The following is a 17,895-nucleotide window of genomic DNA, read 5'->3' as shown; positions in this document are numbered from 1 at the left end:
CAACGAATCAAAATAAAACAACCAACGTGGAGAGTGAAAGCAAGTCAGAATGTCTTAGCTTTTTTCAAACGAATTCAGGGAATGAAAGAGACCATCCGGCTTGTCATTTGTACAAGTCACATATGGAACAATATACATTTCAAAATGAGTTCTAGATTCGGTTATAAAACGAGAGAAGATCTTCAACTATTAAGTCATTAAATCAGTTTTACAACAAAGGAAATCCACACAAGTCACTGGGAAGTCATGACCCTCGAGAAGTGTAAATACAATATAGAATCATAACAACCACTGTACACAGAGCAAGGACATACAAGTATGCATGGCACAACACAGTTTATAATAACAATATTTCTCTTCTAAGTCAAGAGGTTCTCTCCTGTTTACAAGAGCAAGTCTTTATTGAGAAGTGGTTTGGTATCCACGTTATTCAGTAGGGCCTATTCAGTAAATGAGGTTGGAGTCAAGTATGACTGGTACACAAGTGTCACTTAAAAATCTAATGATTCATGCATGAATTTACAACATCAGTTCTGTGACTCATCAGATAACCATCTGTGACTTTTCAAAAGATATTAATATGACTCATGTGTACCAAGCATTGTATTTACGACGGGGGATCGAAAGCATCGTGTGGTAAACAGGAGCTGGGATAGACCGACTTAATATGAAGCGAGTACACTGTACAAAAAACAGATATTTATTTACATAATTAAATCAAACCACAGGGAAAATCACAAGTGTATATATGTACGTATGAGAGAGAGAGAGAGAGAGAGAGAGAGAGAGAGAGAGAGAGAGAGAGATTGTATTTAAAACATTTAACCTCAACCATGATACTGACACTAAAATGTTACAGACCAGAGAATAAAAAGGTTTTTGACAGAACAGATCTTCCGGGCAGGTAGTTTGTTGAAAATACCATAATTTTGCTGGAATACTGGTTGACAAATATCACTGGCTATTTAGCAATTACATTTAAATATCATTCTTTCTCCTAGTAACCGAAACATGCTTAAAAAGAAATCAAGACCTTACTTCTAGCCAACTATATATCCATTACATCCGGTAACCCCTCACCCATCATGATGAGATGATTTCTATACTTGTATATTACTTCCTGCATTACTTTGAATCATATACTATGATTCTGAAACGACTTTGTCACAGTTCACGATTCCAAATTATTCTCTTCCCTTATTGCAAACGACAGCCTTTGAGAAGTCCAACATAATTGCTCTGTCATACTTTCCCTTTACTTTTTAGTTCCACACTGGACGAGTGGGTTGCGTACTCGCCTATCAAGCTGGTTACCCAAGTTCGTTCCCCGCTGGTGCCAGTGCGGAATCAGAGAAATTTATTTCTGGTGCTTAGAAGTTCATTTCTCGATATAATGTGTTTCGGATCCCACAACACGCTGTAGGTCCCGTTGCTAAGTAACCGATTAGTTCCTAGCCACGTAAAAAAAAATCTAAATCCTTCGGGCCTTTTTTAACTCTACTTTATAGTTCTCTGCCAAGAACTCTTGTCATCTCTGTACTGTACTTGATAACTTTTTAATTCCACATAACCTCTTTGCTTAAGATTCTATCATTTCATATTTTCATATCTGTTTCCGCTCCTTTGTTCTGAGGAATGGTGACGGCAAATATTCTTTGTAGTTTTGATTATATGTTTTAATATCTATATATATAGTGATTAGCCATTATCTTTCAATGAGGTATCTAAACACCGGTCGGTAAATTAGCGAAGTGAATGTGTATGTACTATATAAATTCATTTGTATGTATGTATGTATGTATATATATATATATATATATATATATATATATATATATATATATATATTTATATAGGCGTCTATATGTTTGTGCGCGCGCGCGCGAGTGTAATATACGCGGCCACAGACGAGCGTGTGTTTTCATCATTCTCGACATCTGGTACGGACCATGACAGTTCAGGAAGAACCATTTTCATTTCATTTTGTTCTGGAAAAAAAAATAAAGAGAGTTCCTGGACGAACTAAAATGAACTTTTTTGTTTATTTTGTTTTTTGTATGGTATTTTTACGTTGCATGGAACCAGCGGTTATTCAGCAACGGGACCAACGGCTTTACGTGACTTCCAAACCACGTCGAGAGTGAACTTCTATCACCAAAAATACACATCTCTCACTCCTCAATGGAATGGCCGAAAATCGAACCCGCGACCACCGAGGTGAGAAGCAAACACCAAACCAACCACGCCACTGAGGCGCTTAAAATGAACTTTGTTATATGGAATGTCATCGTCTTTCATTTCCCGAACGCTGGATATAGATATGTGTTCCATTTTCTTTCCTCAGGGCAAATTTTGCTAAGGCGAAGCTTACGTCACCGGGAAATGCCATCAGTGCTCTGGGGAGCTCTACGAGAGCTTCGTTGCAAGTTCGGCTTCTGGGTAAACGGATGTAAACAATAATCATAAATCGATCATAATTACATTGGATACTGCATTTTGAATTTGAAATCATAATGCACACAATGCACAGAGTTTTGCTTCGAATGGTGCATCTCACAGTTAAGTATTATATATCCAGACGTATCAGAAATCACAAGCCACAGGATATTTCTTAATCTACATCTCACAACCGTCATACTAATAAATAATCTTAATTTTCGCGATATTTTTTATTATTATTTTAAGCAACACAATTTACATCCAAATATACGAACGAAAGTTTTTTTTCTTTCTTTCTTTTCAAAGGGTCACGATTTTTGTAATGAAGTAATGAAGGTTTCTCTAGCGGATAATTTTTTTTTTTTAGAATCCGCGAATAAATATACATTTCTTGAACATTTCAAAAATATGTTACATTCGAAAGATATAGGAATCTGAAATAAATGGTGCAGTTTCTCACAACGAAAGACACAAAGTAGGATGGTGGGCGTCATCCCGCGAGTTAAGTGGCGCTGAAACGCCGTGATAACTTACGATTGGATAAAGGATACTCCAGAAATAACTGTATCCTTTACAAATTGTTCTCCCCACCCTCCCTTTTTTAGGATGATAAAACTCCTGTACATAAGGTTAAAAAGAAAGAGATCTTAGTGTTGTAAAAAGCATTTATCATAAGTAAAAATAAACCTGTAGTATTAAACTTTAAAGTGAAGCATCTTGTAAAAACTTATTTATATATTTGAAATGTCCCAGATCCTGATTTGAATTGCGCTGTTAATCATGATAGCACAAAGGGTAAATAAACCACATAAAGCGTAAATAAACAACACAAAGTGTAAATCAACAAAAACTGTATATTTATTTAGCTTGGTCATTAACACTGATTAAGTATCACCAGTTGGCAATAAGGCACCTCAGTCGTTTGATTTTCACCGAAGTATCTATTTGATTGTTTGATAAGAAAAATATTTGCTGTAATTGTAAATAACTGCGAATAATTGACTCCAGCTATTTTCTCATCAATTGCAAATAACTGCAAACAATTTATTCCAGCTATTTTCTCATCAATTGCAAATAACTGCAAACAATTTATTCCAGCTTTTTTTCTCATAAAGTTCTACGTTGTCTTTCGGGATAAAATTCTGCTATAATTGATTAGTACGAATTGGAACTTCAGAAGTTCAAGCGAAGATGCAATGCATCACTACCTTAATACTATCTTTATTTATCAATTAATTTATTCTTTTTCTCTTTAATCAGTGGGACCTTTTCTTAACGTATTTCCCTTTGACTCGCCTTACTCCTTCCTAATGCACACCATATTCTTTGGAAGCTTAAAGTTTAAGTCAAAGACCCCTTTGGTGGGCTTGTTCCATATGAATAGGGTTTATCTTCCGAATAATAATAATAATAATAATAATAATAATAATAATAATAATAATAATAATAATAATAATAATAATAATAATAATAATAATAATAATACTGACTTCTTTAAATACGTCAAATGTACCAAGTTTTTTTTGGATTTCATTGTGAAACATCACCACCTACACCAGACTGCTAATGTCCAATGTAATATATAAGCATTAAGTTTGGGATACACGTGTAGGTATGTATATATATATTATATATTTATATATATATATATATATATATATATATATATATTGCCCGTAATATTTGACCTGCCTTGAGCCATAATAAACTTCGTTCGTAATATTTAAAATGCCAAAGTATCCTGAACTGGATTTTCATTTTATTTTTTATTTTATTTTATTTATTTATTTATTTACGAATCAGTGCATGAAACACAGAATACGAAATTATTAAAATTAGTGCCACATGTTTCAAAAGACTGATCTACGTATTATTATTACTATTTCTTTTTATCTGCATACCGTAAGACATAGCGGCCTGACAGCACTTGAGTGTGTGTGTGTGTGTGTGTGTGTTAAAGTGGCCGCATATATAGGTTATCTCTATTTTAATTGTAAAATGTATTCCCATGTCAGTACAGAGGACCAGCCTTCGAATACAAAATGATGAAAAAGTATACAAATTTGACGGACGACATCAGGAATGAATTGACTGTCGAGTCTTTTTTTTTCTCTCTTTCACAGTTGCCCTATTCTACTATTTTGTAACATCTATTTCTCTTTCTTTTGATTTTCCCAAAGTTTGAATGCGTTTTAGAAGCCTTTCGTGGTACGATAACATGAGAAGGAAAATAGTTAGAGGAGACATCCTTGCCGATTCTGTATTGGCATGTTTGTTCTGTACTGTTCTACTTATAAAAGTTACAGCAACACACACGAGAAGTTATTCATCACTTACTTCTTCATGGGGACTTCAATGCCAGTCAGCTTTAACTAAATATGGCGTTGTACATAAACCTGAAGTATCACTCGGTAGTGACAGATGACGAATCGAACCTTCCTGATATTTGTTCAGTCTTTCTTTATATAGTCGAGTGACTTTTGTTACATGAATTAAATGCCAGTGCTGGTGTAGCTACAGAGATTCAGGACTAATTTGGCGGGTACTCTGACTGTAAGGAAAGAATAAATTCCATGATTACAGAAAATAATAAAGTTTGGTGTATATAAAAGTGCATGTTTACACACACACACACACACACACACACACACATATATATATATATATATATATATATATATATATATATATTATATATCATAATGTACATACAAATACACACGCACACGCACGCGCGCGCACACACACACACACACACACACACACACACACACACACACACACACACATATATATATATATATATATATATATATATATATATATATATGTGTGTGTGTGTGTGTGTGTGTGTGTGTGTGTGTGGGTGTGTGTGTGTGCGTACGTGTTTGCGTATCCGTGTCAAGACTGTGTACGTATACAATGTCTGTTAAGGAGCTTGATGATGAAGGACAATTATTTGATCAAAAGGGAGGACAGCAATATGAAGAAAGCTTGTTTCTATTATGCATGACAAGCAGACAAGCTGAAATCCTAGTCGTCCTATTCTTCAGGACAAATACAGCCGCAAAGTCTCAACTGTAACTTTACGAAATACAAAGCCTGATAAAAATCGATGAAATAACATTTATAGTCATAACAATGTTGAGAAAAACTAAAGTCATATAGTTAATGGTTCTTTCTTTAACAAATAGTCGCCTAAAACTAATGCCACAGTGACTGATATGTTTATAAACCATCTTCCGATAATCACAGACGAAAGCAATTAAATATACAAAAGGAAATATATTCTTCTCAATAGGAAATATATTCTTCTCAATGAAGGGAACGTGTAGCGTTTATGCACCTGCTTTTGGACACACACAATAGTTTCAAAATAAAAGAGGCATGATACAGATATATATCTAGTTAAAAAATATCATCATAAGTGGGACTGTCATCTTTACATATATTAATATCTGATATTTCTGGACATAGATATATGTGATATAATTTCTTGTACAAAATTATTTTAAACAGATGTAACTATAATTATACATTTATGATACCTGGATCCAACGTATAGCAATTTTAACATTTTTCACTTTATACAATTTAGTCAGAATAATCTGGACATTTAACAGTTCGATAGTTTTCTATACATAAACGTCTTGGCATTCCTCACACAAAGTTCCTTTAGACGGATGTAACTGCACAGTAATTGTATCTATCTTATACCTGAACACAATGTACAGCAATTTTACCGTTTTATTTTTCACTTAATGTAATTTCATTTGAGTAATCTGGATCGGGCAGTCGGTGGACGTTTACCGCCAGTTTAAATTAAAAGATTTCTGTTCATACAACGAAAACCTGATATCGAATTTATTACCCTTGACAGCCCCCTGGCTGAACCATGCACGATTTATACAGTTACGTAATTTCCTGTCTAGAAAATATTTCTATAAACAATGATGACTTTTTAATGATTTTAAGGAAACAATACCTCTTTTCTAAACTGCAGAAAGTTTTACTTAACGATTTATAGAGAAATTACTCTTTTTTAATTGCAGGAAGATTTATTCCATTCAGAAGCAATACTTTTTTCTAAACTGCAGGAAGAATCGTTTAACAATTTGAAGAGACAATCCTCTTTTTTTAAATGGCAGGAAGGTTTGTTTAATTAAGAAACAATACTCTGTTCTAAATTGTAAGAAGATTTATGAAACAATACTGTTTCTAAACTGCAGGAAGATTTACTTAACAATTTTAGTACAAAATACTCATTCCTAAACTGAAGGAAGATTTACTATACCTTTTTCTCATCTGCAAGATACAGAAATTGACCATATCCATCCATTTGCATTGACACACTGTATGAAAAGGAGCAGAGACCAACAAGGCAAGCGAGAACCTTCTACCGGAATGAAAGTAGATATGACAATTACGAGAAACAGGGAGAACGTCGAGAGATACATTACGAGAGGTGCTGTGCCTATTGCTGGGTCGTCTGAATTCACACGTACAGAAAAACGAATATGGACGATTCACAAAATCTCCACAACTTTTACAAAATAACAAGATATCTTTCACTTCTTCTTTTTTCTCCTCGTCGCTTAGACTAACACTGAAATGTTTCAACGGAGTCGCTTAGGTAGTTCTATACAGTAAAAGAAATAATGTACAGCTCAGTACAGTCGAAAGTACCTGTGCTAATGGATAATGTACAGTAAAGTGCGGTACAATCGAATGTACAGTTTAATGTGCATACAATGGATTATCTCTCATAGCTATATACATTATCTCTCGGAGAAGTAACTTTGGGATAAAAGAGTTACAGCATATATATATATTTATAAAATATTTACCGAAACCATACAACAACACAGACTATCATCATCATCATTTTATCTACATTCATTAGTATGAAGAAAGAACTTAATGCATTAGAAGGTCTATCATTAATCTCTTTTTTTTTTTAATTGTATGCTATCAGTATCGAAGAAACTCACCCGTGCTGGGTTCTGCCAGCAACTGATGGAGTGATAATAATAAAAATAGACTTCATTTTCAGAAGAGTATTCGGTATACTCTTGGCCCCAAGAGCTAAGTATTTTGATTGGTTCTCTCTCTTTAGAGGATATCAACGCGTCATGATACAAACAGTCACCGGTCATGTAAAATCTAGAATAGATTTAAAAAGAGGCTTTACGTTTTCACTGTTCCGCTGATTGCGTCATACGATAAGGCAAGTTTTTTTCTTCTTTTCACAAGTCGAATTTCCACGAAAACAGAATTTGCCATTTTTTGCAATAATTCTTGACTAGATCCGCAAAGAAAATGTTTCCAAATATATTCTTCTAATAAGAACAAAGCCTTGCTCGAATACATTCATAACATTGTTTTTATAGGGAACCATCTTCGTATGTCACTGAATGAAAAATAATTAAATGCAATTAACTTCCATATGTAAGGCCTAGATTTCCCTTTGCTCGAATTACTATAGAAGTCAATGATGAATTCAATAATTAGTACGAAACCCCAAATGTCTCACTTTTGGTGAACATATTAACCATCAGACTACCAAACAAATAATATTCTCAAACCAACTCACTACCAACTAACTACTTCCAGTAATCAACTTACTACCAACAGACTACTGTCAGTAACCAATCTCTATTAAGCTTCCCAGTGCAAACTTGCTACTGATGATTGACTTCCTTTAGTTTTGATTCCAAAAATAATTCTGTTTTAATGCTATTAAAAACCTTTTTCTTTCGTGAAACCAAACTGAAAATGATAATTACACTAACACACTCATGCTGGCAGTTATAACTCAACAGACGAAAGATTTGAGTTAATTAATTACTCGCCGGTCAAATATTTCCAACTATTCCTTGTTTCCTCACTTTCCGAGAGGCAAGAGAATTTCACTTCAATCCAAGACCTCGGCGACACATTCTCGCTTCCCTAGGTACAAGTTTTTTTTTATTGATAAAATTGTATGTATCAACGTCAAATGATAAACAATGAACATTCGCCCAATGTTGGCTGCTTACTCACACGTAAATTATTATTATTAATTTCGGTAGATCTTTTATATGAGGCGAAATGCTACACCATTCATCAGATTTCAATATGGAAGTTGCATGAAATTTTTGATGCACTGAAACGAAACTATTATACCAGAGCAAATACTACCTTTCCTACTACTTCTATCAATACTGGCTGCGAATACTACAATGGCATTGTATCTTTTACTTACTTGTGCATAAAACCGCAAGCTCTGATTTTTCTTTCGCACCAAAAATTTTGACATAAAACTATGAACGTTGGTGATTTCAATGAAGTGACATGGAAGGGTCTTTGTTACCTCTCAAGGATTTCAGGATATGGTCTGGCAGCCACTACAAAAAGAAACTGTATTCAGAATACAAAGTTATGAAAAAAAAAAAAGTTGCTGTCCTACAGAAAATATATAAAAGATATAAAAAAAATTCGGTCAGGTGACAAGAAACAGATATTATCCAGGAAACTATTTTTCTTTGGTATGTAAGACAAATGTAGTAATTTGGTCCCTTTTGTCTACAGAGCGATTAAAAATGACTTACTGTATGTATATATATATATATATATATTATATATATTATATATAATATATATAATATATATATATATATATATGTATATGTATGTATGTATGTATGTACACACACACACACACACACACACACACATATATATATATATATATATATATATATATATATATATATATATATATATATATATACTACAATGAAGGTACAGTATACAATGAAGAAATGATCAAGGAAAATTGATACTCTCGGATCTTGTTAGGACACAGAAACCGCTCCATTGTTTCTGTCAAGCTGAAAAGAAACTTTCACAGCTGTCTGACTAATTACAGTATTCCCCATGGTTGCAATTATAGAGTAGAGAACGTATCCTTATCATGTTGCTCTGCCATATTTTCATGTCAGCAGCCTAACGACGTCATTTCTACCATTTTCATACATATTGAATCCATTCCATGCTTTAAATACGTTAAGGTTCAAGAGCTCCCCTTTCATTTTTATTTCTGACTAAACAAAAGCGTTAACTTGCCAGTTCTGTTGAACTTGGCTTAAAAACCTTTCTACCTCAGCTGGATTCTGCCAATATTGACAGCTAATGATATAGATTTTGGATATAAATAAATGGCGTAATTCTTCTGTTGTCGTTAAAAGTCTCTTCTTGAGGGGTTGGCTTGCCTGGTTTGGATTCGGCATGTCATGATTCCTCTCCATTCTTTATCTTGTGCACTTTGTGCCTCAATTTCCTTCCAAGTCAGGTCTTCTGCTCTGCCCTTTTTACACTGCTTTCTGGGTCTTCCTACTGGTCACTTCCGAATCTACTACAGTACCGGCTCGTCTCTTCTCATCGCGTTACCAAACCACCTAAAGATCTTGGAATATCATCCATCCACCGACACCCGATTATTCAGCCACTTGCACTCCAGCCATGAATCTCATAACTTTGTAGCGAAACCTCTTCAAAATGTCTTAATTTTTTTTAACGCCTACGTCTCAGCAATCCTTTTTACCTTCATTCCAGACCGTAGCTACTCTTTTTATTTTTTCCGCTCTTATTGCTCCCTCAGTGCCAGCTTCATAATTAAGTATACAGCAAAGGTAATAATAATGTTCTACCTCCTCCAAGGCCGTCCGTTGCACACCAACTTGGTCTTTCTAGCTACACCGATTCCCCCTCTTTTAATTTTGATGCATAAAAAGATTATTCATGTCTTATACATTTTGACATCTTGAGCATGGTTTTCATTTCCTCCGGTAAACTCCTACAGCACCCTCACTACGGTTCTTTCCCAACTAAACTGTTCCTCTGTACCCTGTCCAATTATAACAAATAAAGCAAAGTTATTTTAAGATGGCCGAATTCATATTTGTTGGTCAGGAAATCTTTCAATTCGACCCCTAAACATTTAAGTGATCTTCGTACAAACCACTGGCTTTCACGCCTCAATCTAACCCACTGCCGTCCTCACCAGGCCCACAAGTGACAAACTGCATTGAAGATGAAGCTTCTCATTTCTTCATTCGTTCGGTTTTCGTGGATTTCGACTGATTTGATCTTTAATTTTTGTGTTCTGACGCTTCGCCTCTTCTGCTCTCATGTCAATCACTCATACAAAGAATGTGAAGTCTCATAAATTCTCATACAAAATTAGACCTGGTATTTCGTTGACAATTTGAGAAAACTTGTCTATTTATTTTCACTTGAGATCCCAAAATATACCGCTGTTTCGTTTTTCATCCTTCATGTTACACCGAATACAGAAATAGTTTTTGGTTCACTACTAAAATACATTTGCTCGCTACGGCAGTGAAAATATACTGTATGCCAGCGATATAACATATATCTATTACTTTCTCATTTAAGTGCAGTGAAGGAATTGGAAAATGATTAATCTATGTTTAAAATTTCATTAGTTATGATTAACAATCGACGAGTAATATACAGCTATCCACAACTCCTTTAGTCTGTCAGACACAGACATCGTGGAATGAGCATCAGATAAGAAGCCTATGGAAATTTACGATGATCAGTATTTGATTCGCTTCTTTTGAAACTTATGTACTCCATCTGAAGACTTCCCTGAACGAATCTGTCACGAAACTTATTTATAATTTAGACGTTTCAGTTTATGGACCTAATTTGTCAAAGGTGAAAGACTGAAAAATTTACTCCTGGTTGCAAGGGCATAATTTCTGAATGCAAAAGAATACGTCGCATCTGAATTCATGTTTGCTAGCACGCTTTAGAAAAGGAAACCATTACGTACTTCTTACGCATTTCCCGAATTCTTTTACAATAAAACTGAACTTTCTTGCAAAGCATTTGCTTTTGGCAGCATGCTTAGAGACAAAAGTAACTCCACAACTGTACAGGAAAGTACACTTGATTATTGAAGCAAGCAAAAGTATATATATATAGAGAGTGCAATGTTGTCAATATTTTGGAAATTGTATGTTCACTTTTTTGGGAAGCATATAAAGTAGTATTAAAATTTTAACCTCCGTTGGCTGTTCTGGAACTGCAGAAGTAGTAAAGACGAAGAGTGCACGTAAATGACAATGAAATATATTTCAAGTCCACTGAACAAAATACCAAGAGAAACCATTCTCTTCAGTCCCTTCAACGAAGGAGACTGGAAACGCAATCGCCGTTTACTCCTCTTACTGATGAGAATAACTACTGTCGACAACTTGATTTTGATTGGAATCTAGCATCACAAAAATGGATGACATACTTATGGTATACACTAGAATAATTTAAATCTAAGGCCCAATCATATACTCTAAATCTGATTCGACAACGAAGACTCGGGTTTTATATGAAAGACGTCTGATAGACAAATCTTTCTGAGTCACAATAATTCACTTAAAACCTCATCTAAGTGTACTTATAATGTATGCGGTTTATTTTTTTTTTTTCAAGTAAGAAACCTTGTTTAATACCTTTGACTATCTGCAGAATGAATTCAGGCATTGAAGATTCTGTCGCTAATGAAGTTAAGTACCTTGTCTTTTCGTCCATCGCACAACATTTAATCTCATGTGTAGATAAATGAAATTCACAACTCTTCACCTGCTTACTAACATTCACAGCAATAAGTAGTCTTCGCATGTCATCTTTATTAAAAACGCCCTCTTTATCTGCTTGTATGACCATTTTCAAGACTTGAAGGTAGGTCTATATCAAAAGACATTCTGGTATCGACTCCACAACATTAGTTCATGCAGATGTCAACAATAGGTCCAGTATGCGTCAAGACTCTTAGTCAACGGTGGCTCCCTCCATCTGCTGCGTCTCGCAGAGCAACAACGTCTTGTGGAAATCCTCGTCGTAGTCTTCCAGCAGCTACAGTCACCTCTTGCCGTTTCTGGAAGGAGGTCGATCGTTGCCGGAGGAGCCGTTGGACTCCGAAGCGGACTGCAGGAGGTTCAGGTCGCAGTGCAGCATGGCGTCGATGTTGTACACGATGGTGCTGTCCTGGCCGCACGCCTCCGTGAACTCGTCCAGGGTGATGACTCCGTCCTTGTTCAAGTCGAGCGTCTGCAAGAGAAGGGGATGACTTGGGATCAGCTGATCGGGATAAGTGATTCTGCAAGAGAAAATATGCATCTTTCCTAGATAGTGGTGACCGCCCCCCCCCCCCCCCGGGTTTTCGGGGGCCGTTATCTTGAACTGATATTTCTTGAGGTCATTATCTTTAAGATATTAAGTCCAACGCCGCCCCCCCCCCCCCCCCCCCCCCCACCCCCCCCCCCCCCCCCCCCCCCCCCCCCCCCCCGCCAAACGGGCTTGTATTAACACGCCATATAAGGGGTTAGTATCTAAGAAAGATCCCGAAATATACTGACAGTTCGGGGGAAATTCTTAAAAGGGTATTTGATTCTGTTTAGGAGGTACTTGCCAATTGTTTCGACGAAAGCCTAGAAATTGTGTAAACGTTTGGCCATTTTTATTAATTGTTTTTCTATTTATTTATTTCAATTTTTTGGGGAGAAAGAAATTTCTTCTGAAAATAACAGTACTGTTTTGGAAATGGGAAAAATACCGGTTATCAGATCGTATACATGATACTCAAATTCAAATCACTTAAAAGAGTCAAATAGAATTTACTGAAATATCTGTAAATTTAAAATAGAAGTCTTTCAGAGATGTCTAAGTTACCATATCATAACTGAGATAACCTACTCTAAGCATAATAAAAAAAAAGAGATAAGTCGTAAGTAAAGTGAAGCAGGAACTACAATAACAGTACGTACATACTATCAATTGATCGGTCCTGCCTTCTGTCTCAGGTACCTGGGGCTTTAGCCCTAAATTCCACTGATCCTTCCTTCTTTACTGAGCTACAGAGGAAAACATAAACAAGTCAGTGAAACTTTCACTGCCCACGGGCATTTGGCTTCTACGTTTGAGGTAAACTGCCATTCTGTACCAAATGCAAATCAAGACATGACAGTTAAAACTATTTTAAACGTATCTATAAGAAACATTGAGGAAATTCTGTCTCACCATTTAATCCCCTGCAAGGGATTAAATTTTTAAATTTTTCCCCTGGGAGTCTATGAAGTGACCTCTCGATTTCTATCTCAACCTTTCATCTGTTTGGTACCTAATGACCCGCCCTAGATGGCACCAATTTCTCATTACTCTGCTGGCATTTTTTTCTGCGACGTCCATTTCTTGTTTTTTGTTTGTTTTTTCTTCACCAATATGATATTTTACAAAAACCCTTTCCTTCAATATTTTTTTCAAGAAGTAACTATGCACCTCTATATGTTAACTAGATTAGAGGAAGTCTACTCATCTATATAACAAAATATCCATGTGTATGTTCTACTGAATTAGAATATTCTTTCTAAACTTCAAAAATATCCAAATTACATTCACTTTTATACCTTCTTACTTTGTAATTAATCTTCAGAACATCGACCAATCTCTGAGATTTCTAAAATTCACTTCTATATCCCTATTAGCATTTGGGCAAACTGACCAAGAGCAACACCTTTGAGGAACGATCAATTACACCCTAAATAAAAATAGGCTTATTGTTTACATGATGAACACATTTCTTATCGGAATTGGTTCTAAGGATTCTTTAGAAACGCATCTGTTCTTGTGTAGAGCAAAACTATAATAATATGGATTTACTAAAGCTCTTTAAAACGGATACCACATTCTACCAACTGTCAGAAATAAGTAGTGGAATATATAGCACGGCAAATTACGTAGTTTCGTACATTACAATGGCATTTCCAATTACCTAAAACTTCGTCCTAGAAGTATACAGCACAGCAGTTCAAGATATCAAGGAATTTTATATGGGTAGAGCCTCTCGCTCATTTAAATAACAAATTAAAATGACGCTAAAGACAAATTCTTATTCAAGTATAATGAAATGCCCAATAATAACAGTTCTAATTCATTTTTATCACTACGATGACGTAACAAATTTAAATTATAATAGTCCCACAATAAATACTTGTTCTCTTTGAATTCAGAAATGGTTACGTTTTCTACGGCTGTTTAACAGTAACTTACATATCTTCGTAATCTTATTTTAAATACGAAAATAGAATGACAAAAACAAACAAAAAATCTTGCTTGTTACTCCAAAGGTGGAGATAGCAGTAAATAGCAAATACAATCCACTGAGGTCAGAAATGAATGGTATTGTAAATCCTATTCTTTTCATTTAAATATATTTTTTTTTTGTGGGAGAAAAAATAACTACGCAAGTAGGAACCTACTGCACACAGTCAAATATGTCTCTTTCCGATACTTTCTATACATCGTATTACGTAACAATAATTTTAGTGTAATTAATAGAAAACTTTGATTTTTCGTGGCTTGGTCTAGACATATATCACCATCATCCCATATTCGTCAGATTCCACCTCTGACATTTTTTTTTCTGTACTCAGCTGCTTTCCCTAACTAAAGGCCCTCGGGCTTACAGCTTTCTGGTTTTCCAACTTAGATTTCAGCCTGGCTTGCAGTAATAATAATAATAATAATAATAATAATAATAATAATAATAATAATAATAATAATAATATTATATTTATATTATTATTATTATTAGTATTATTATTATACAACACCAAGAGATGAAGGACACGATCAGGAAAGAATATATGCAGACTCAAGGCAATACTCACGTCAAAACTCAACGCCGGAAATATGATAAAAGCCATAAACACATGGGCAGTGCCAGTAATCAGATACAGCGCAGGAATAGTGGAATGGACGAAGGCAGAACTTCGCAGCATAGACCAGAAAACGAGGAAACATATGACAATACACAAAGCACTACACCCAAGAGCAAATACGGACAGACTGCATAACACGAAAGAAAGGAGGGCGGGGACTACTAAGCATAGAGGACTGCGTCAACATCATGGGAAGGACTGATAAAAGTAGACGAAGACCCACAAATATACAGAGACAGGACAACGACAAGCAGAACAGAGGAATGGCACAACAAACCAATGCACGGAAATTACATGAGACAGACTAAAGAACTAGCCAGCGATGACACATGGCAATGGCTACCGAGGGGAGAGCTCAAGAAGGAAACTGAAGGAATGATAAGAGCGGCACAAGATCAGACCTTAAGAACCAGATATGTTCAAAGAACGATAGATGGAAATAACATCTCTCCCATATGTAGGAAGTGCAATACGAAAAATGAAACCATAAACCACATAGCAAGCGAATGTCCGGCACTTGCACAGAACCAGTACAAAAAGAGGCATGATTCAGTAGCAAAAGCCCTCCACTGGAGCCTGTGAAAGAAACACTAGCTACCTTGCAGTAATAACTGGTACGAGCACCAACCTGAAGGCGTGATAGAAAACGATCAAGCAAAAATCCTATGGGACTATGGTATCAGAACAGATAGGGAGATACGTGCAAATAGACCAGACGTGACGTTGATTGACAAAATCAAGAAGAAAGTATCACACATTGATGTCGCAATACCATGGGACACCAGAGTTGAAGAGAAAGAAAGGAAAAATGGATAAGTATCAAGACCTGAAAATAGAAATAAGAAGGATATGGGATATGCCAGTGGAAATTGTACCCATAATCATAGGAACACTAGGCACGATCCCACGATCCCTGAAAAGGAATCTGGAAAAACTAGAGGCTGAAGTAGCTCCAGGACTCATGAAGAAGTGTGTGATCCTATAAACGGCGCACATAGTAAGAACAGTGATGGACTCCTAAGGAGGCAGGATGCAACCCGGAGCCCCACACTATAAATACCACCCAGTCGAATTGGATGACTGTGATAAACCAAAAAATAAATAAATAATAATAATAATGAATATCAGAGGGTCATAATGAAGCCCTAAGCCTAGAAGCTGACAGTGAGTATTTTAGTTTTATTATCTAAAATCACTCATATATTATTATTATTATTATTATTATTATATTATTATTATTATTATTAATGAGCATCAGAGGTTCATAATGAAGCCCTAGGCCTAGAAGCTGACAGTGAGTATTTTAGTTTTATATCTAAAATCACTCATATATTATTATTATTATTATTATTATTATTATTATTATTATTATTATTATTATTATTCAGGGGATGAACCGTAGTCATATGCAACAAGGCCACTGGGGCCACTGACTTGGAAATTCAAGCCTCCAAAGAATATGGTGTCCATTCGAAAGAAGTAACTGAAGGTAATAGGATATACAGAAAGAGGAGATAAGTTCCTAGAAAAACATATAAATTAACAAATGAATAAGTAAATAAGTACAAATGTAAGTGAAATATTAAAATAGAAGTTGAACAGAACCTTAATCGTATTTATTATTCAAACTCTTAATTATCAATACCACCGTTTGCCTACATACCGTGAAAAGTTCTTCAACTTTATGCCCCACCGTCTGTTCATCCACAGGCGTGTCTGTGTGCTTGCCCATCAAGTCATACACGGCTTGCACCACGTCCGTCATCTCTTGCCGGGTGATGCACCCGTCGCCATCCAGATCGTAGAGGGAGAAAATCCACTTCAGTCGGTCGTTCAGGGAACCCCGGGATAAACGCGACAGAAGAGTGATCAGATCCTGAAAGACAATGACGCTTTTAACTGGCGAATTAATAGAAAAAGAAGATATTTTGTATACTGGCTTTATCCACAATCCAGTAGTGTTACGTATTATAAAAAAAGAAAAGTTTAATACATACTTACTACATACATGATGTAATTTCTTATCGACTCCAAAATTCCCATTCGGTTAACATATATGAAAATATATTAATTCCGAGGTAGAGCGAATTAGATATTAAAGGACATTTGTAGGTCGATGTATGTATATGAATCACGGTAATGTGATATGACTCATATATGCATGCATACATGCATACATACATAAAATATATATATATATATATATATATATATATATTATATAATATATATATATATATTATATATAATATATATAATATATATATATCTATATATATATATATATATATATATATATATATATATATATAGATAAGCTTGTTGAGTAGTTACTATATCAGACATGATTACCTTGAGAGAGAGAGAGAGAGAGAGAGAGAGAGAGAGAGAGAGAGAGAGAGAGAGAGAGAGACATTATCCAGCCAGTGCCGAAATAGCTATGCACAATTATTAGTGTCGATAATAATCACTCGAGAATGTAATGGAGCGAATGAAATATGTGATTATTGTTTATGAAAGCACCAAAGCCATTCTCCTTACAGAACGACCACGTCAATGAGCCATTCCAGAGACAGTAAGATATAAATAGACATAAAACTTTTTTGCACGACCCTGTACCGAAAGACATTAAACCGGCTGGTTATTGCCCGGGTCGATTATTCGAAACATA

General features: G+C 35.3%; 1 protein-coding gene across 3 annotated transcripts in view; it reads right to left on the bottom strand.

The window, feature by feature from the left end:
- Positions 1-4,073: 4,073 nt before the first annotated feature.
- Positions 4,074-17,895, bottom strand: part of LOC135217695 (Kv channel-interacting protein 1-like) — a 65,667-nt gene continuing 51,845 nt past the window's right edge. Inside the window, exons 4-7 of one of the 3 annotated variants that reach the window (XR_010315166.1) lie at positions 16,888-17,100; positions 11,958-12,555; positions 8,684-8,825; positions 4,074-4,990 (exon numbers count right to left, since the gene is read on the bottom strand). Coding sequence is in view for 1 of the 3 variants with exons in the window: in XM_064253672.1 (XP_064109742.1) it covers positions 12,367-12,555; positions 16,888-17,100 (402 nt within the window). In the remaining 2 variants the exon portion in view is untranslated. Of the gene's footprint in view, positions 4,991-5,291; positions 8,826-9,218; positions 12,556-16,887; positions 17,101-17,895 lie in introns of those variants that run through there. The other 2 variants (XR_010315165.1, XM_064253672.1) reach the window with 2 other exon arrangements.

Source organism: Macrobrachium nipponense, chromosome 7, assembly GCF_015104395.2.
Source record: "Macrobrachium nipponense isolate FS-2020 chromosome 7, ASM1510439v2, whole genome shotgun sequence".
Lineage (NCBI taxonomy): Eukaryota > Metazoa > Arthropoda > Malacostraca > Decapoda > Palaemonidae > Macrobrachium > Macrobrachium nipponense.
Note: the sequence above shows the minus strand (reverse complement) of the source record. Positions and strands in the feature narration are given on the sequence as shown.